The sequence below is a fragment of the Crocodylus siamensis genome, chromosome 10 (genome assembly GCF_052110815.1).
Source record: "Crocodylus siamensis isolate JL-2025a chromosome 10, ASM5211081v1, whole genome shotgun sequence".
NCBI lineage: Eukaryota > Metazoa > Chordata > Crocodylia > Crocodylidae > Crocodylus > Crocodylus siamensis.
In genome coordinates this window covers 548582-568745 of record NC_143404.1, presented here as the reverse complement: position 1 = coordinate 568745, position 20164 = coordinate 548582, and the positions used below count along the sequence as shown (strand labels likewise).

The window sequence follows — 20164 nt, the reverse complement described above, 5'->3', positions numbered from 1 at the left end:
TCATAGCCTTACCCTGACCGCCACGCAAGGAGTATGCACCCTGCCAGCAGGACCAGAGCCTGCTGCCTGCGTGGCTCAGCGCAGCCTTCCCTCAGGGTGTAACCACATTAGCCTAAGAGCCCGCAGGCACTGTCTGCAAATCTCAGGGGCTGAGTTTAGGTTCACAGCTCCTACTGCCCCAGCGCAACATGCCCATGCAGCCGTGACGGCAGTGCTCCATGCAGAATAACGGCTACAGCTCCCTACTGCAGTGACTAATTGATTGTGCAGGGCTGGCAGGCACCTGCAACAGGAAGGCACGGAGCGGAACTGGCTTCGTTAAGGGGCCCATGACAACGAGACGCTGCAGCTCCTGGTGCCCTGCATAAGCTGCCCGGCCGCGTTCTCACAAACGAAGCTCTTGTCAAGCACCTGCGAGGCCCTGGCCCACATGTCCCTGCCCATGTGGTGCTTGCCCCCTGGATACGGCTGTAAATGAGCGCCCCAAGGAGCCAATCCAGGATCAGGAAGCACATTAAGATGTCGTTATTGTGACAGCAGCTGGGCATTGCAGTATCAGTGTGGCAATCCAGACATGGCAACATGGGCAGCCACTCTTATTGCACACAGGGGAGGAAGCAGACCTGGCTCCACGTTTGCATTGCTCTGCTCAAGGCCATGGCTGCTGCAGGCACTCAGGCTCTGTTTGTTCTCCCCTGGCCCTTGCTCTAAAAGTGCCAGGCTAAAGCACTGCCAACAAGCAGCCTAGCCCAGCCTCATCACTCCTCCTGCCCTCCGAGACAGATGGACTGAGCCCAGTTCAGCAGATTCCAGCCCAGAAAGGTCAGCCCCAGCCAGGGCTCACCCCGAGGTGCTGACCAGCAGTGGCACTTGCCCATCAGCCCCGAGCAGCAAAGTGATCAGGCTCAGTAGCAGCTCCTATGATAGGTGCAGGCCCACACAGTCCTAGAGACCGTGGCTGTGAGGGGTCTGGGAGCATCATAACCAGGGACTAATCAGGCAGTGGGCTGGTCAGAGGCCCAGCCATCCCCTGAGGACACGGAGGAATGAGGGGACACCTAGTTGACCCATCTCGCGGGGCTCTCACCTGCCCAGGTGCATCTCTGCTGGCTGAACACAGCTCCTTGCTCACCGGCTCGATCGCTTCAGAGGGACTTGGCTGGGTCTCTGCAACGGAAGCCCCGTCAGTGCGGGTTGGCAGCCCCCAGCCAGCACCCTGTTCGCCAGGGGAGCTCAGCACGTTTGCTTCGCAGTGTTTTCACAGCTTCTACACGTTCGAGACTTTCCGTGAACGTGAGCAGACAACGTATCCCAGCTGCCGAGCAGGGGAGAGGTTAAAAGTCACGGCATGGGGGCGAGGACAGGGCCCGCGCAGCCTGGACAATGTGAGCAAGAGAGTGCGGGTGGGGCAGAGTGCTGCAGCCCCAGCATGAGGCTCCTCGTCCTCCACCCCAAGCTCCCAGCTCTGCAGCAGGGCTGTCAGCTGCATTACCCAAGAACCCACGTGGGCCTTGTTGCCTAATGAGGAGGGAGCAAACCGACCACCCGCAGCTAGTGGTGATGGGGCTTAGCAGGACAGAAACCCTGTTTTGCTCAGCAAATAGACACTGAACCCAGAGAAGTGAAGCCTCAACATCCTGAGGAGGGGCAGGGGTCTCCCAGACCCAGCAATACAGGCTGGTCCTGGAGCATGGGTCCTGCCCGGGACAGAGCTTGGGAGGTGTCATGACGGCTCTTACCAGGGCACACGGTGATCTCTTCTGCAGCAGGGCTTTCGGCGGCAATGTCTGGGCTCCGTTTACTGCCAAGGGGAGTCAAAGCCGAAATGCTGTCAAAACACAAATGCCCCTGTGAATCTTGGGCCAAATCAGCACCATGCTGTGAACCTGCCTGGCCCACCCAGGCCATGGAGACAGACTCATGTCGCTAGGCAGTTGCTCTCCACCACTCAGAAGGGTCATGAGAAGAGAGACAGATCAAGTGGAAACAGCAAGCCCAGAAAAGCACTGAGAGGCGCTCACCTTCCACCAAGCCCTTGATGGAGGGCTCCATGACAGTGTCATGTGACAGAAGGGAGGGAGGCCTTTGATCCCACTGTGTGCAGCGGCAGGCGGCAGCTTCCACCCTGCGTCAAGGAGCTCTGAGCAGGAGATGAGACAGAGGTGTGTGCAATACTCCAGCTCCTCTTCCCCCCCATCACTCATCGTCCTTTCATCACTGCCCACGGCTTTCTCTAGCAGCAGGGACACGATGCAACACAAAGCTTCCCCGCAGCACAGTCCTGCCACCGTGAGTGCAGCAGTCCTGCCACATGGCATCTAAACTACATACAGCTCCTCTGCTTTGACTTCCTGTGTCCCTGCAGAACACCGCGCCTTTCTGAGGCAGGAGGGTGCTGCCGGAGATGTCTGCACCCATGCTGGTGCCTGCCACACTCTACCCAGCTCCTGGATTAGTTTGATCAAGTATGCAAGAGCACACTTGAAAAGCACGAATCCCCACACCGGCAAACATGAGATGTATTCAACTTCAGCGCAGGCCTCTGAGAGAAGGAAGCAGCCACCGCTGATTTATGATAAATACCTGCAGTCTGATATGAACCCCCAAGTGGCAATGCTCTCTCAACAAGCCATCTCCATGCGCTTGTCGGGAGTCCAAGCAGAGTGCGTTCTGCTCCATGTGGAGCAGGGGGACTTTCTTCAAAAGGCCTTGCCCAAAACAACCTGTCCTGACACTTATAAAATGAGTTCAGCAATTTGAAGTCAAACCTCTTTGCCGGCTGCATCAACTGCCTTCCAGGCACAATCACTGATCACACTTGCAGCCCCCTGGGGGCTGCACACAGCATGACTGAGGGAGCAGCCTAGCCCTGGAAGGCAGAGCCCCCTCCAATGCAGCCCAGAACAATGCTGCCTCAGGGCCTGCCTCTGACAAACCCCAACCGAGTGGGGAGTGCCCAGGCATCACCCCCAGATTTTGCCGGTGAACTGCCAGGAGCCCGCTAGCCACTATTATGAGAACAGAACTGAGGAGGCTGTGGCCACCTCCAACTCACTGCAGTGGTGGAATCAGAGGTCACGGTGGCGAATCCCTGCCTTGATGAGAAAAGCATCTGGCTCCACCGCTGAGCTCCTGGGGAAGGCCTGACAGCTGGTATTAAGGATTAACCCCCTTGGGACCAATGCACAGGCCATCAGGAGGCCGCATGCTGGGCTCAGCTTATAGGTGTGTCCCCAACTCTGGTAGCAGCGCTCCATGGCTAGACCCTGACACAGGAGGTGTCCTGGTCCCCCACAGTGGTACCACGAGGTGAGAGGTCCCTGCTGCTCCGGGTGTACCCCAAGCCTCCCAGCTGCAGAGGGAGCACAGAACGGCATTTTGAGGCGATCACACTCTAGGCAGGCCCTGCCCCAAGCAGTAACCACGTGGCACAGATCTGTCTGGAATCAGCCTTACAGGGGCATCTCCCACCCCAGCCCCTGTTGGCCCCAAGTGACTGGGTCCTGATAATTTCACACTGCGGATGCCCTAAAAAAGCCAGCCCAAGAGAGACCAGTGTTCCCCCCAGTCACCCCTGAGGGTTTGCTTAGCTTGCAATGCTTCTGAGCCCTCCAGGGAGGCTTTGGGAGCAATCACTAGTGTCCGCACCCGAACTGCCCCCCATCAAAAACAGAAGCAGGAGCAAATCTGAGGAGACACTTGTTCCTCATCCTGCCCTCGCTAGCCCCTGACTGGACTCCTGGAGAGCTTCACTCTGCCTGTGGCATACAAGAGGCGCCATCTCCAGGACGGCAAACTGCCATCAACTCTTCAGACCCATGATGCCCCCCAACATATATGTACACACGTTTAGCGTACATGTATGTACATGTATAACTAAACTATGTTTGTAACAGAACAGTCCACTGGGCAGCGTACGTGCCACTGCTCTGGGGCATGGCTGTAACTCACCTTTATCTCACTACCCCCTTCCAGCCCTGCTGCTCAGCCCAGCCCAGCTCAGACTGTAGGCTTTGCAGTTACAGATCACACTAGCTGGCTACACCCTGCTGCCAGGCGCTTGCACATTCTGGGGGGCTCTACAGTAAGAGATGCCCTCTCCCTTAGCATCTCTGCCTCCCGTGATGCACAGCAGCAGTGACTGCAGGCCTCCAGCACCCTCCGAGCCTCTTGGTGAGGCTGCGTGGAGGGAATCCGGGCCACCAGAGCAGAGCTGTGCACTCAGGCCCCATGCTCCCAAACGGCTGCACTCACCTCTGCGTGATCTGCATGGGCTCACCATCTTCAGGGGCATCTTCTGCAGGCAGCACCTGGGAGGCCTGCAAAGGGAGAAGCGCTGGATGTAAATGTGAGAACTGAACTTGAGCTGCAGCAGGCACAAGGGACCTCAGGCTGACAAGTGCAGACCCATGGCTGCAGGTGCCAGGGCAACCACTGCTCTGTTTCCCAGGTCTCCCAGGCAGGCCATCGACTAGCCCCTGGGCTCCCCTAGCCCCTCCCTACTCCAGGGGAAACACCTGCTTGTCTCCAGCCCCTGCTTGCTCCTGACCAGTCTGCCGTGCTTGTGCCCACCCTGCCCAGGCCTCTGCACTGTTTTCCTTTCCCTTCACACCCTCCTGTTTCATAACAATTCAAGCCCAGGCCCCAGTCGGCCCCACCAGTACCTGCCCCAGGCAGATGCTCCCCTCTCCGCACCTCCTGCTGGCATCTCCTTTTCTGCTCCACCACCCTGGCACCACCCCTGCTTCCCAGCTTAACCAGCACTCCCCCACGGTGCCAGATCAGACTTGGCCGCAGCTCAGCAAGAAAAGACCTGCTCCTTCCCTGCATGAACCAGATGATTTCTCAAAAGGAAGGCAGTCAGTGTGTCAGAAATCCTTACCACACCGCTATCCATTCACCTCATCTTCTCCCTTCAGACCATGCCCTGAAGACATGCTACAGAGGCCAGGCCAACAGGCCTGCCCTTACTAACACAGGGGGATGTCATTTTCTTAGATTTTAGGAAGGCCTTCGATACCTTCATCCCATTCTCATAAATAAATGAAGAGGCTGTGACCTAGATGCTTACACAGTCAGTTGGGTGGCAAATTGGCTTGGGGGTTGCACCCAGAGAGTGGTGGTGAACGGATCAGTATTGACCTGGAAGGATGTGGGTAGTGGGTCCTGCAGGGCTCAGTCCTTGGACCTGTACTCTTCAATGTCTTCATCAGCACCTTGGATGGGGGGTGACATGTACTCTGTCCAAGTTTGAGGACGATACTAAATTGTGGGGTGAAGTGCACACCCCGAAGGGTAGGGAACGATTGCAGGCAGACCTGGACAGGTTGGATAAGTGGTCAGAAAACAACAGGATGCCGTACAACACAGTGAAGTGCAGAGTGCTGCACCTAAGGCATAGAAATGACCAGCAAATCTACTGGCTGGAGAATGACCCTCTCAGTAGCACAGAAGCGGAAAGGGATCTCAGAGTCATAGTGGACGCCAAGATGAATATGAGTCGTCAGTGTGACGAAATCATCAGCAAACCTAACTGCACTTTATCATGCATCATCAGATGCATGACAAACAGCACCAAGGAGGTGATACTTCCCCTCTATGCGGCATTGGTCAGACTGCAGTTGGAGTACTATGCCCAGTTCTGGGCGCCGTACTTTAAGAAGGATGTGGACAACCTCGAGAAGGTCCAGAGGAGACCCATGATGCCCCCCAACTTGTATGGTTAAGGGTTTGCAGGCCAAGCCCTATGAGGAGAAACTGAGGGACCTGGACCCCTTTAGCCTCTGCAAGAGAAGGCTAAGAGGTGATCTTGTGGCCACCTACAAATTCCTTAGGGGGACGCAGCAAGGAACCAGAGGAAAAACAAGGACCAACGGCCATAAACTCCTACAAGACCATTTTAGGCTGGACATAAGAAAGCATTTCTTTATGACCCAAGATGCCGACACCTGGAATAGACTCCCTCCAGAAGTGATGCAGGCACCTATTCTGGACTCATTCAAGAAACGTTTGGATGCTTATCTTGCTGGGATCCTTTGACCCTAGCTGACTCCTGCCCCTGGGGCAGGGGGGTAGACAATGATCTTTGAGGTCCTTTCCAGCCCTAATGTCTATGAAATCTATGCTCTGTTCACCAGGGCACCTCTTGGGGTAACACGAAGCAATGGTCACAAACTGACAGAGAGCAGATTTAGGCTAGGTATCAGGAAAAAATTCTCGACGGTAAGGGTGGCCAAAACTTGGAATGGGCTTCCCAGGGAGGTGGAGCTCTCCCCTACCTTGGGGGTCTTTAAGAGAAGGCTGGATAGGCATCTGGCTGGGTCATCTGACCCCAGCACTCTTCCCTGCCCAGGGCAGGGGGTTGGACGCAATGATCTGTAGAGGTCCCTTCCAACCCTACATCTATGAATCTATGACAGCGCTGGCTCCCCTCCAGTCCCACAGCCCACACCCAGCCGAGAGATATGGTACAGGGACCTGCGGCCAGCCAGTAACCTTGCGGGTCAGCTCTTTCTGAATCTGCAGTGAAGGCCTCCACTCCCAACCTGTAAGGAGATCTCTGAGCTTTGCTTCTGCCTTCATTCCTGCACCTTCATTCCCAGCACAGCTGCCCTGCCTTTGCCCTCGGCTTATCATCCTCCATGAAAATGAAGATACGGATTCCACCCAGTCCTTGCCCACCCCTCACCCGCCCCCACCTGTCCCTGCTTCCCCTCAAGGTGCAACACAGCTTTGCTTCTCATGCTATCCCCATGCATCTGATGGTGGAGGCCTGGGGCTCTGCTGACCAAGCCAGCACCCACTGCAGACTTTTGGCCTATTCCTAAAATCTGTGCTGAGCTGGTGAATTGTTCAGCAGGGGTTACAGCCCTGCCCTGGAAGCCCAGGCACCTTGCTTGGGCTACAAGTGCCAGGGAGTTTCTGCACGTTTGATTTCCAGACCTTGCCTCAGTCCAGCTGACTTGGCAGGCCAGGTCCCTCAATGACCAGCACCTGCTCCTTCAACAGCGAAGACTTTGCTGCAAAACTGCCCGCTTCCCCCCATGGTGAACCTCCCCTGGACAAGCTTGCAACCATCACTGCGAGATCCTTTTCCCCACTCAGAGCTCTCCAATATCCTTGCTACCTCCCAAGTGCAGTCTAAAATAGCAGCACCTCTCCTCGGTTCCATGACAAGCTGGTGAAGAAATCTGCTGGCTAGCACACCCAGGAATATCTGGGTGCTACTATTATTAGTAGTGCTTGTTCTCTTAGCTATTTCTGGGCGTTAGTCTCCCACAGTGACACAACTCCCAGGAGTTTTTGTCCCTCTGACAATGTTTTGGGTCTCTCTGCACATCTGAGGCTGACCTAGGGCCAAAGCAGACTGCCTGTGGCCTGGCAAAACTTTGTCTCCTTCCCCACAGTCACTGTGCCCAGAGCAGGGTCTGTCTTCTCCCTCCCAGTCCCAATCCCTCTCTAGCCTCTTGCGTCTGCAGCACACAGCCCTACCCCAATCTCACTCTCTCGATCTCTCCAGAACCCAAGTCCTGCCGGACAGCTGCTCCCATCAGCAATGCAGTTCCCACTACCCCCAAACCCCTGCCTCCCTGCAGTGTGCCAGACAACCTAGCTCAGGGCACCAACTCATCGCCCTTTGGGGTGGACTGGCTGTTCCACACTGTGTTCCCACTGCTCAATGCTGCATGAACCACCCAGAGGTGAACTAACAGCCTCTTGCTGCCCAGAGCCGGGCATGGCAGATATGGCAGATATCCCAAGCACCTGTGCTTGCTGGCTGCGGACAGGCAGTCAGGAATCTCAGTGTCATGAACACCCATGGGATGCCCTGACCCATCCCCGCAGCAGGGCTGGCACTGCCTGTTCCATTACCACAGAGCTCATGGAAGGGATGAGGGAATCCAGCAGCCTTGGTCACCTCTGCCAGCCCTGCAGAGCAATGGCCAGGGGGACACCTCCTGGCTGTCCCTGTGCCAGCTGGCTTGGCCTGATACTTCCTCTCGCTGCTGGGACTGGACCGGCTCCACCCCGGTGGCAGTAGTGGGCTCCCGTGGGCAGCAAGGTGCTGGCAGCTGACTGGGTAAGTTAGCTCAGTGCCCTGGCATGGACTGCAGAAGGGCTGGGCCATTGCTTCTGCCAGGGAAGCAACACCACTGGGGTGGCAGGGGAAAGCCTGGAAGCGAAAGAGCATAAAAGAGCACAAAAAAGATATAGGCAAGCTGTAAAGGGGCCGAACCATCCACAGGTCGCCTCCCCCGGCCCCAGCATGAGGCAACACAAAGGGAGATGGAGCAAGGGGCTGCTGCTCCCCAGTGAGGAAGAGCAAAGGTGACTGGAAAGTGAGCCATGCACCCTGTGCGGCTGATTCTCTGTAGCAGACAGGCCCCAGGGGCCTTGGCTGGGGGCTGCAGGATGGGAGGTTATAAACAATTTCCAGCTTTCCCCTGCATTTAATATCAGAAGGGCCTGGTCTGTCCTGTCTTTCCCAGTACCCACATGGCAAGATCACAGGTGTCAGGCCGGTGTGCGAACACCTGAGCCAAACCTCCACTCCTCCCTCAACTGCTGGAAGCTGCAGCTTCCAGCCTTTCTGCTCCCCCTGCCCACCTGCTCTCCACTCACCAGCATCTTGCAAGATGAACAAAACACCCCTATCTACTGGAGAAGAGAACGAGAAGCAAAAGGCTCATGGCCCCAACCACTGACAGTGACGCTGGGCAGCGCTCAGGCCAGGGCTGAGCCAGAGGCAGTCCTGGAAGGCAGCTCACAGCCCCACATGCCGGCTCAGCGCAGAATGTGCCAACGCGCCGCAGGTCGCCGGTACGAGGCAGAACATAAATATCAGCAAACAAGTTAAGTATCTCTGTAACACCCGGTAAATGATCAAATACCCTCGCAAACAGGAACAACAGCGCAGAGGCTCCAGTCAGAGAGAAGATAAAGTTACATGCGGATCCAGGAACGGAGTCATGATGACAAATGAGGGTTGGAAAAGGCTGACACACACCTAAAATACAGCAGTAATAAATACTTCATCTGCCTGGCAATCTGCTGAGCGGAGCAGTGACAAAGCTGCCTCCTGCACCAGCCACAGCCCCGCGGAGGCGAACGCTGACACCTAGCGTCCACCGGGCTCAGCACTGACACGAGCCCCGAGCCAGGGCAGTGGCTGGCTCTGGAGAACCACTTTGGATGCTGCCGTGGCTGAACCACGACTGAGGAAACAAGTGCAGCTGCCAAGAGGCGCCTGATGCCGCAGCCCAGGCTGCCAACCAGCTCTCTACTGCCATGGCCAATGCCAGTCCCCCAGGCAGGCCCCTGTCCCCACCTCCAATGCGTGCGTGGGGTGCCATGCCCAACCCGCCTCAGACACATAAAGCCTCGGTCTTGCAGTTCTCTCAAGGGGCAGGAAGCTAAGACACAGAGTGGGATGCTGGACAATAGCTAGGGGCTGCAGGGCACCAGCTGAGCCATCTCTCTTAGTCCCCCCACATTCAGAACCAGCCCTGACCCGGGACCCCAGAAAGGGGCTGGACTCACCTGAGGCAGAGCATTCCCCTCCACCCATGGTTACCTGGCAGTAGCTAGTGGTAGGCTCCTCCTCGGACGCTGAACTCTTCCCGTCTGGGCTCCACGCTGGATTCTCGCCAGGCCCACGGGCAGGGGAGGGCAGAAGCCAGGCGCCAGCCCTGGGCTCAGTCCTCCCTTCCATGTCCCCATCTTCTGCCTCCTCAACCCCATTCTCCCTGGCAACTCCCTCCGCCTTCCCTGGGCCAGGTGGGCTGGAGGGGGCAGACCCAGGGACCACAGGCTCGCCGAACTCCTTCTTGTGCAGGAGCCGGCGCTGGGCCTGCTTCAGGCTCTTCTGGTACACCTCCAGCTGGCACAAGATGACCTGCGTGTACTGGTTGGGGTCAGCCCCCTTGGGGCAGAATGGGATCCCCCAGTAATAGTGCACGGTGTCCTTGCCCTCCTCCAGCTGGCACGCCTTGCCCGCCTGGCCATGCGTGCCCACCTGGCTGGGTGCCTCACTCTGCTCCCCTGTCTCAGTGGGCACAGAGGCTTTCCTGATGTCCCCAAGCTGCTGGGAACATGGGGCACTGCCTGATCCCTGGCTCTTCCTGGGGCGGCCATGCTGAGCACAGGTCCTGCTCCGCTGAGACCCAGACCCCCCAGCATCAGGAGGAGAAGGCACATCCTGAGCCCTCTCAGTGGCTTTCCCTGGGCTGCACGAAGCTGGGAACAGTCTCCGAGGCATCAGCCGCCAGGTGCCTGGAGTGAAGCTGGCAAAGGTGGGGCTCAGACGTTGGCTGGGGGAGCTGGGTGCCACGCTGCTGGTGTTGCTGCCTGCCAGTGAGGCAGGCTGCTCATCTGCCCTCAGGGAAGCCTGGCTCTTCCCTGGGGAGACAACAATGCTGGATGTTATCGAGCTCTCCACGATCTCCTGGCTTAGCCTCGTCAGCACAACTAGGGGGCTTCTGGTAATGCCTGCGGGCTTGCTCCCATCCGCTTGCAGGCTCCGTGAGGAGGAGCAGGGCTCAGCAGAAGGGGAGCCAGGGGACGATGGCAAAGCACCTGCAGACTCTGTGTCATCCTGCAGTGAAGCGCCATGTGGCAGCGTGCCCGATTCAGGTGTGGGCAGGGAAGTGGCCTCCACAGGTGGGGATGATGGTTGGCAGCTCTGCAAAACAAAAGACCGGGATTCCAGGGGCACGTTTATCTGGAACAGAAAGTCCCCGACCAGGACGCTGGCAAGGGATGCTCTGCCACCCTGGGGGGGGGAGGGGGCCTTGAACGGGGTGCAAAGCAGGCCCCGCTTCCAGGATCCTGCCCTAGACAGAGCACGGTGGGCTGCGAGCCTCTGCAATCGCTGTTTCTGGGCACACTGTGCAGTGCTGAGGCCCCTGCGGGAGCATCACTCCTGAAGCACCCTTGTCAGCCTCTCCAGAGAAGCACACTTACGTGAAGGCTCTCAGCGATGGCCTTCCTCAAGAGCTCCTCCTCTTCCTCCTCCTGGCAGTTCACTTGCCTGGCTTCCTGCTCACTCATCCTGAGGGCCAGTGCAAATTGCTCCTCTTCAGTCATCTCTAGAGAAACAAGCAAGCGAAGCAGCAGAGATGGCGTGAGGCCTGCCTGTGAGGGTGCCTGGGCCACTCCCTTCTTGGGCCAGCACCAGCCCATAGCAGATGGCCAAACCCACTTCCAGGGCCAGGGCAGCTAGTCCCAGATGCAAACCAGCCCCTCTGTGCCTGGCTGTTCCCAGATCCTAGGTTGAGCTCGGCAAGGACTTCCAGAGTGATGCTGGCTCAAGCTCCTAGAATAAATGGCCCCATGGCTGCATCGAATAACCTGGCCATGCTCTGAGCATCAGGGCAAGCCCTACAGAGGCTCACGTCACCTGCTGGATGGTTCCATGAGGAGCCAACCCTGCCCCGCTCATGTCTCTGCTTGGAGGCACCACAGTGCTATTTGTGTGTGTGTGATGGGTTTACCGGACAGCCTGGAGGCCAGAGCTGGCCCTTTCTGCACCAGAGCCACTCCCCTGGACAACACCAATTTGTTTATTTAGACCCTGCCCCAGGACTTGCCCCTCTGCTCGGGGTCAGACCGATCACCATATCTGGGGTTAGGAAGGAATTTTACCCCCTGGTCAGACTGGTAAGGACTGGGGGAGGGTTGGTATCCCTCTGCAGCAGGGGCATGGCCTCAACCTGGAATCTGTGGAGTACATTAATAACCTTTTCTAGCAGCAGGATGTTGGCTGCCATGGGCCCCCTGCTTTTCCAGGATAGGTTCAGCTGTTATGTCTTGTGTTGCACCAGGGCTGACAGTAGTTTTACTACAGATTAGACTATGGGACTGTTTGGAGAGGGATGATCCTGCCTCAGGCAAGGATTGGATTAGATGTGACCTGTGGAGGTCCCTTCCAGCCCCACTGCTCTAGGATTTGATGATGCCCAAGAGGTGCTGTGCGGGATCGCAGCCCCGGGTTTCCTGTGTGCCCAGTGCCAGCAGCTCACTTTCTCCTTGCATATTTTTCTTGAGAGCTTAAACAAGCAGAAGAAAGAGAACCAGGGCAGGGGCAGAGGGGAAGCAGCTGTGGTATGCTGGGAGCCCCAGGGAAATCCTTTGTCCTTGGACAAAGTCACACTGAAATGTTACTGCTGGAAGGGACCCGGCAAAGAGAATTCTTCTTCTGCACAAATGCCCTGCAGCTCCCAGCGCATCAGAGAAGGCTGCAACCCAAAGAGCCGTCACCACCCTCAGCTCTTGCACAACCCCTTTCTTCTTCAGAGTATTTGATACATCCCAGCTTATCAGTTCCCCTCTTGCTCCTTCACATCAGGCCGGACCCAGGCTCCAGCCTGCAAGCGTTCATGCACAAGTACACACAGCCATGGGCGCTGTCCCCAAAGGACTCAGCAGGGCTACCAGGAGCTTAATGTCCAGCACGCTCAGTGTTTGAGAGCCCAAGCACGCGACAGCTGCTGAGCTGAATGTGAGGCACGTTTTCTCAGTAAATTGCTCTTGGAGCTTTTGTCTTCTTTTCCCTACCCAGCACCAGGATTTCTCCACGGGAGAGAGCAAACACGCTAGACAAGTAGTGCCGCTGGCAAACAACCAGATCACAAGCCGACTGCTTACTGCACTCCCCAAACACAGGTGCTTTGCGGATGTGAGAAGTCTTGGGCCAAGGCCGCTTGGAAACAGGGAGGGCCAGTGAGTGGAAGAGGTGAAGTGACCTCCGCTGCTTGCCTGACCTGCTGATCTCCCACCAGCTGGAGCCCCCCCACGCTGCACACCAGACTGTTTCAGACGCTGCGTGCAGACATGCACAATTTATGTCAGCTCGGTGCTGATCACACCAGTCATAATTGAGGGTGATTAGAAATTCTAAGTACTGTGTTAGCCCCTGGTAGATGTGGGCAAACAACCGGGTGGAGAACTCGCAGGCACTGGTGCAAGAGGTGAGCTGCGTTTCCTGGATGCCTCCAACAGGGAGCCTGGTTTTCTGGGAATCAGCTACTGCCCATCGGGCCTGCTAGGGCACATGAGCTGCTGTCCCAATCCTCCCTGAGTGCATGCTGCTGAGGCCCAATGCCCACCCCCCCACAGCAAGGCCCCCCCCCACTCCTTGCACTGAGACCCGCTGAGGACAGGGCTGTTGCAACACAGCATGAAATCCAACCACCCTTAAGTACAGGGACCCATCGAGGCATAGAGACTGTTTTTAAGATGTGGCAGCCCTAAACAAATTAAACCATTTCAGAGTCTTTTTAAATGCTAATGTAGCAATTGACTAAGCGATTTATGCTTCGTTTTGACATTTACGAAGTGAATACAATGCAGAACCCACCCGTTCTGGGTCTAACACTTCTTAATGAGAGATTAACTCCCAAATAATGGGAATCTGGGATTTTAACATTTCCACAGACCTGAAGCACAATTACAGCAAACCTGTTCAAATGTGCCTGAAAGCAATGACTTCAGGCTGAAAAGAGAAAGATTTCTGCAGATTTTTGTACTTCCGTTTATCCTGTCAGGACAACAGTCACAAAGAGATTGTGGCTGGAGTGTTAGGTTAAAAGGAACAGAACTTCAACAAAGCAAAACAGGAGAGTTTGCTTTAAAGCCAGGCTCTGAAACCAGGCTGCAGCTTTCCCCAGCCAAAAAGAGCCGAGCCTGCTGGCTGTTTCTAGTGTACGGGCAGCGGACATCCCCAGTTAGTCGCTGTTAATTGGCCGTGCTCTGAAGGAGAACACAGGTCCATGCTGGAATCACTGTGGATCAGGACATTCCCGGAGCAGACAGAGGTGGCCGTGAAGACCTGAACTGGCAGAGTCGGGTATGAATGTTGCCCCACAGCCTGGTCTGAGCAGCCAGCTGCGTGTGGGAGCCCACGCTCCAACACAAAGGCAGGAGGTGCTTTTGTGGCTCCTGGACCACACTTATGCTACGCCCACTGGGGCAGATGAACAGCCAGACCAGGCCCTCTCCTAGCCCACACTTGTTCCAAGCCCCAGCTGACTGCACTGCACAAGGTGCAGGGAGCTGGGCTCTGCCATGCCCATTCCAGCTGATCCCAACCCTGCCGCCCAGTGCCCGTGACAAGACTGGCCATGTGCACAGAGAAAGGGTGCGCTGTGCCTGCCACCCACCACGGGGCACTAGGGAGTCGCCAGAGGAGACAGAAGGATCAGGTAATAACAAGCACCCAAACAAACGTGGGAGATGCCTGACTCCAGATGCCTGTCCTTGCAAGCAGTTTTGGAGCTGCAACCATCCCTGCTCTAAGCGCGACAGGGATGAGTCTGCCAGGGCACACGGCCTGGCATGGGAATTCCCAGGGAACAGAACCAGCCACCCACCAGGACTGCGGGGTGGTGCCAGCTGCTCTACAGCCCTGGCGGGATATGCACCCATGTAGGAAACATGTACACTAGGAAGTGTGTGCTCTGGGGAGTTGTACACCTCCACTCCCAAGGTGAAACCGCCTGCTCAGCAGGGCTGGCGAGAAGCCTCCATGCCCTCAGAGATCCCACGAGCGGGGAGCAAAGCTCACCCCAAGAGATGCCAATGCCAGTCAGCTGCCAGTCTCCCCACACCTCCCACCCCCACACACCAGACCTACGTGCAATTTTCCTTCTTGCAGCACACTTGGCTCTCTCCAGCTGCTGCTTTGTTCTCTTCCTCTGCAAGCCATTCTCCTCCTTCGACTCCTGCGGCAACAGGAAAAACACCATAAGCATGAATACCACGAGGACAGCAGCCCTCCCCTGCCCGGCTGAGCCCCTGGCTTGAGGAGCCGTTTATCTGCCAAATGCATGAAATCTCAGTTTCAGCCACTAGATCCAGAGCTTGCGGGCAGCCCCATGGGAAAGGCACAAAGTGCCATGTAGGAGCCAGACAACATTAGAGCTGCCGTGGCCTGGGTCTGTTTTGCCCAGTCCCCTGCACCTCTCAGCAGCAGAGAGCAGAAGCTAGAAGGGAATGACTGAGCCTGACCAGGGTTATTTTTCTCCCTGTTCCTCTCTGGTTCACAAACTACAGTATTTAAGGTCCAGGCAGTTCTGATACAAAGGCCATGCCCCTCACTCCTGTACTTAATAGCCACTGGTGCCCCTTTCCTCCAAGAATATGTCCAACCCCTTTTTGCAGAGGGAGGCAACGGGCCTTAAGCCAGCTATGACCCATGGCGTTTAGAGAGCCACACTGACCTTGGGGCAGCCTAAGCACTGTAACCCCACTGCCCTGGGGCTATCAAGTAGCCTAGCTGCCCCACAGCTCCCAGTGTGCCAGGGCAGCTCTGAGCATCCCAGCTAGCAGCACGTCTAGGCCAACTGCCCTAGACCAGGACATCAAGCCTCACTTGCCCCGTTTCCCCAGTACATTCCGCCTTGCAAGCTATGGTACGTTGCTCCTCCTTGGCACAGACTGACAGCAATCACACACGATCTTACGGCCTTGCTTCTGCAGACCACATGGCTGGTTCTGGCTGAGCCGGGCAGCCAGAAACAACGTGCAGCTGCAGCCAGCCATGGATCTGCACACAGCAGGTGGCAGCTGATACAGCCACACGTGGAATCTGCTGTGAGTGCACTGTCACTTGTCCCTGTGGCCAGCTAGGACATGCCCATCTTGAGCACCCTTCCCAGGGCCTGACCATGGCTCAGGAGCACAGCCCAATACCCAACTGCTCGCCCTTACTGCATGCACGTGCGCAGAGGTGCCTGTAACACAAGCCATGGAAAGGGGATGGAGGGAGCAAATGGCACCAGAGGCCTGGGTTGGGCAAGTGCACGCTTGCTCCCACGACACGCTGCACAGCTGTAGGAGGGATCGCAAAGCAGAGCCAGGCTTTGGGAACCAGAGGATCCCATGTCACTGGTACAGTGGGGTTGCACCGCACAGCCAGTACTGGGAACCGCAGGGAAATCGACCCGACCCTGCCAGCCTTATGAAAGCCAAACCACATGCTGCTCAGTGGGCTTTGTTTCTGCAGGGAGACTGCCCCGCTTGGGGAGAAGACTTTGCACACCTAGTACTTGCAGACAGCCCCGAGGCCCAACCGACCAGGAACACGGGAGGCAGTGGCTGCTCTGACCTGACCCAGCCTCTGAAAGCTCATCTGCCCGCCAGGATAACGAGCTGCCGAGACCATCCAGAGAACAGCGCTCAGCCAAAAATAGCCTCAATCAATTTCTAACTCCCAAACTGCAGCCAAGGTCGTGGCTGATGCTGCACTGATAGGAAATGCGGCCCCCTCGGCAGGGGCACATGCCTACTGCCCCCCACCCCATGACACTTCTCCTGGCTGCGCCTTTGAAATAGCTGTGAGGAAGCCAAGTTCCTTCTGCCTTGAGATTTCCTTGCATGCCTCATCCCCACACTCAGCCCAGGCTGGCTCCCAAGTCTTTCTCTGCACAAGTCAGGTGCTGGGGTTCTTATCCCTGTTCCACCCTGAGGCTTGGAACAGGAAGCAGAAATGCAAACCTCTGTCCCAAAGAGCGTTGTCCTGCCCCCCAGGGCACACTGCAGTCCCTGTGTGTGGATGTGACACCCTGTCTCTGCAGCATTGACTGACCCTGGCTGCTCCCTGGAGACAGAGCTCACTTCCAGCAGCCTGGGATAGCTCCTGTCCCAGTGAAAGGGCCAGCCAGTCCAGCTCTCCAGCAGCCATATTGAGCAGTGGACAAGAGGGCTAAGGCGCAAGCGGGCCTGCCTGGGGGTGGCTCCAACAGGAGCGAGGCTAATTGGCATTTAAAAGCCGAGTAGATGTTCAGAGTGCTCCACAGGCGCCAGCCGGGGCTGCCGGCGGCTTCAAGGGCCTTGTACAGCAGCAGCTCAGGACCTGCGGCAGCTCCCCTCCAGCTCCCTGCTCATTAGAACAAACCTGCCGAAGGCAAACGCCCGAACACCGTGGTGCAGCTGGGCTCATGCCAGCACCAGCTCCCAGCACATGAGGGAAGCCTGGGGCAGAACAGGGGCTTTCACCGAGCTACGGAGGCAGCTTGGGGGGTGGGGCTCATGCCTGCCATCAGCCTTCCCAACAGCACTATGGCCCTTGGCCTCCCCCTGGGGACTGAAGGTTCAGCCTCCTCATGGAGGCAGCTGTCAATAAGGGGCAGGGCCTTGCTGTTCCAGAGTCCCTGGAGACTTGGCTGAGGAGCTTAGCCTGGATGTGGCAGTAGGCAAGGAGCTGCAAAGGGCCATGTTCAAGAGAAAAGGGCCCAGCCACTGCATCCACTGTGGCATGGACGTCCTGCAGCATACCTGGAGCTCCATCCACAGGGGGCTTGCTCAGCCCTTTCCCCAGGAGGGTCTGGGACCAGACATGTGGACAGCCCAACGTCCAGAAAGGTCCTGCCCAAGAGGCTTTGCAGATGCTGCAGTCAAGCCTTGAGTACAAAAATCAGCTTGCCTGATGAGAGAGTGCAGCTGAGCCCCAGGGTGAGCCAGGCTGCCAGGGCAGTGCAGGGAGATGCTGGAGGCTTTCCAGAGGCACCTGCTGTGAGACCTGCTGCCCTGGAAGGAGCTGGGCCTGGGTTCTGTGGACCCCTGCAAAGCTATGGCTAAGAAAGCTACCCAAACCCACACTGCCCCAGGCATCTCTGCAGCCTTTGAATCCTTGGGGGTTGCGTCCTAAGAGGTGCAAGCTGAATGGAGAATGAGGGTCTCTGAAGACCCCGCCTGCCTGGACTGCTGAGCCCCTTTCCCAGGCACGTGCCGGGGCTGGCTGGAGTGAGGCTGACAGGCTGCATCAGGCCCCAGGGGAACCAGGTTAGGATACAGGCAGGGACTGCGGCTCTCCAGCAGCCGATGACTCAGAGACACAGACAGCCTGAAGTGAACAAAGCCACTTATTCAACTGATTGCAAACGGTTGTCATTTAAACAGAAGCTAATTGGCTCTTTAACGGTCTCTCTGAGCACATCCCTTTTGTGATACCACCGATTATGCCAGCAGCGTTTACTGTTTATAGGCTGCGCGCGGCGCCATCAGGGTGTCCAACCTTACAGAGAGGCGTTTGAGGGACGCTTTGTTTCCTCGTGTGCACACTGAGAGGAAGAACTGGCTGTAACGAGGGGTCCTGATCTTTTATGCCCTGCAGTATCGGACTGCTCTGATCCCCCTGCCCCTCACCGGTGCTGCAGCAGCTGGACGAAGTCACCTTCACTGATCGCAGCCGAAGGGTTTAACCCTGGTGAATGGCTGCTGCCATATGCTCTGCTTCTATGTCTTTAAGGGAGTGTCCCAACAGGGAACAGCTTGGATAATGCAAAGCCATTACAGCCACTATCATCTGCCCCGCAGCTTTTCTGTCTTTATCACTAGCACGTTTCCCCTCCCCATGCAATCATTGCCTTGTGGCAGAGACGTGGGCTCCAAATGCAGCCGGCCATGCAGGGGGCTTGATTTAAGAGCTGGAGCTTGCAAAGCAGACACAGACACTTTGGAAATGGCAGACAGCAGCTTAAGATGTCAGCTTGCTGCCGGGGCAGGGCAAGGACTCAGCCATCATGAGGCAACCGATACAGGTCCGTTCTTCTTGGCGATGGCAGGTCAGGCCCTCCCCGAGCCCTGGGCTCTCGCATCATAGTGCATGAACATGCTTTGCAGCTCCTTTACCTGGAGAGCTGAGCTTTTGTGACTCGTTTCCTGACTGGAGGCCAGCTGCACTGGAACCTACTAGTACGCTGCACAGAACTACGCTCCGGTGGGCTCATCAGCCCTCAGGGAAGCAAAACTGTGGGGAGGGATGGAAAGGGGAGACCAGCACAGAGGTCAGAGAAAGGTTACCCTTGACACTAGCTGGAGCCTGGCTTTCCCAATCACCCCCTGGGGACAAGGCCAAATGTCAAAGGTCGAGCAGAACTGGCCTCTTTGGGTGCGGGGACGGTCCCTAGCCAAATGCCCTCCAGGCCTTGCAAGTGCACCTTGAGAGGCAGGACAGCACACCCATGCCAGCCCAGAGCCCCACCCCAAGGCCTCATGCTCACGACCGCCTCTTGGCCAGGGCCCGCCGGTCAGGAAGCAGGGTCCGGCCAGGCCTGTGATCTCCCCTTCCTGCTCACTGACCTCCCCATCGCTGTCAGAGATGACAATAAAGGCATCCACAAAGCTGCGCTTCTTCCTGGCACTAGCTGGGCCCCTCTGCTCATCCTCGTCCCCAGCCAGGGTCTGTGAGTCGCAGTCCTCCACGGGCTTCTTCTTCTTCGGCATCCTGCCCCTGGAACAGAGACAAGCATGAAGAGCTGAGCATGCCCCCAGCAGCCAGCCGGCATGCTGCCCTTAGACCAACACCCCCAGCATTCGAGCGCTGGTGCAGCACATGGCGTGTTCGGTGCTGCCAGGACCCACATCCATGCCTGCCGGGTGAGGCGATGTTACCCTGTGGAGCTGACTGCTCTGGGCAAACGCAGCACTGCTGAGACCTGCCTTGCAGACCCGCTCCCACGCAGCGCCTCAGCTCCCCCTCGACGGCTCCTGTCAGAGCACATCAGCCAGCTGGGCCAGAGCCAGTCACCCTGCAGGTAGGGATCCTCGGCCCGCGCCACGCCGAGCCCCACACCCTGGCCTCCCCTGCACAGCGCCCACAGCCCGGACAGAGGTCAGCAGGCCGCAGGCCAGGCACACCGCCACTCCTGGATGGGAGCGTCTGCATGCAGCTGGGCAGGGGAGCGTCTGGCCCTGGTACAGGGTTACCGCAGGGCTGAGAGGAGGGTGGCGCCAGCCCAGGGCAAGGGCAGAAGTGGGTGGGGAACAGTTGTGTGCCTGGCAGGGCAGGCGCAGGTGTCCCCGCAAGCAGCCTCCGGCCATCCATGCTAGAGTGGGGCAGGCAGGACCTGTGGAGCAGCCCCAGGCAGGCCGAGGGGCTGTGCCCACACACCTGGGGGGCTGCCTGCACAGGAAAGGCAGAACCGCCCCCTTCAGCGAGGCCATGCCAGGAAGGCTGGGGGGTCCGGCCGAACGAGGGGAGCAGCGGGATGGCCTGGAGAGCGGTAGCACAGAGCTCCCCGGGCGCGACTGCCCCTCCACGGACCCCATCCTCCACTCGGCCAACCGCCGCCGCCCTCTCGAAACGAGCCGCCGAGCGGCAGCCGCGCACGGCGGGCGCGGGAGGGCCGCGGGACCTCCTGCTCGGGTCTGGCACCCGACAAGG

General features: G+C 57.6%; 1 protein-coding gene across 6 annotated transcripts in view; it reads right to left on the bottom strand.

The window, feature by feature from the left end:
* UIMC1 (ubiquitin interaction motif containing 1) overlaps positions 1-20164 on the bottom strand; it is a 31954-nt gene that overhangs the window by 9097 nt on the left and 2693 nt on the right. For 5 of the 6 annotated variants that reach the window (XR_016444495.1, XM_090065139.1, XM_090065138.1 and 2 more), the window contains 7 exons: positions 19081-19231; positions 14633-14720; positions 10963-11087; positions 9575-10681; positions 4255-4319; positions 1740-1828; positions 1088-1167 (listed from right to left, as the gene is read on the bottom strand). Coding sequence is in view for 5 of the 6 variants with exons in the window: in XM_090065139.1 (XP_089921265.1) it covers positions 1088-1167; positions 1740-1828; positions 4255-4319; positions 9575-10681; positions 10963-11087; positions 14633-14720; positions 19081-19224 (1698 nt within the window). In the remaining variant the exon portion in view is untranslated. Of the gene's footprint in view, positions 1-1087; positions 1168-1739; positions 1829-4254; positions 4320-9574; positions 10682-10962; positions 11088-14632; positions 14721-19080; positions 19232-20164 lie in introns of those variants that run through there. The other variant, XM_090065140.1, reaches the window with a different exon arrangement.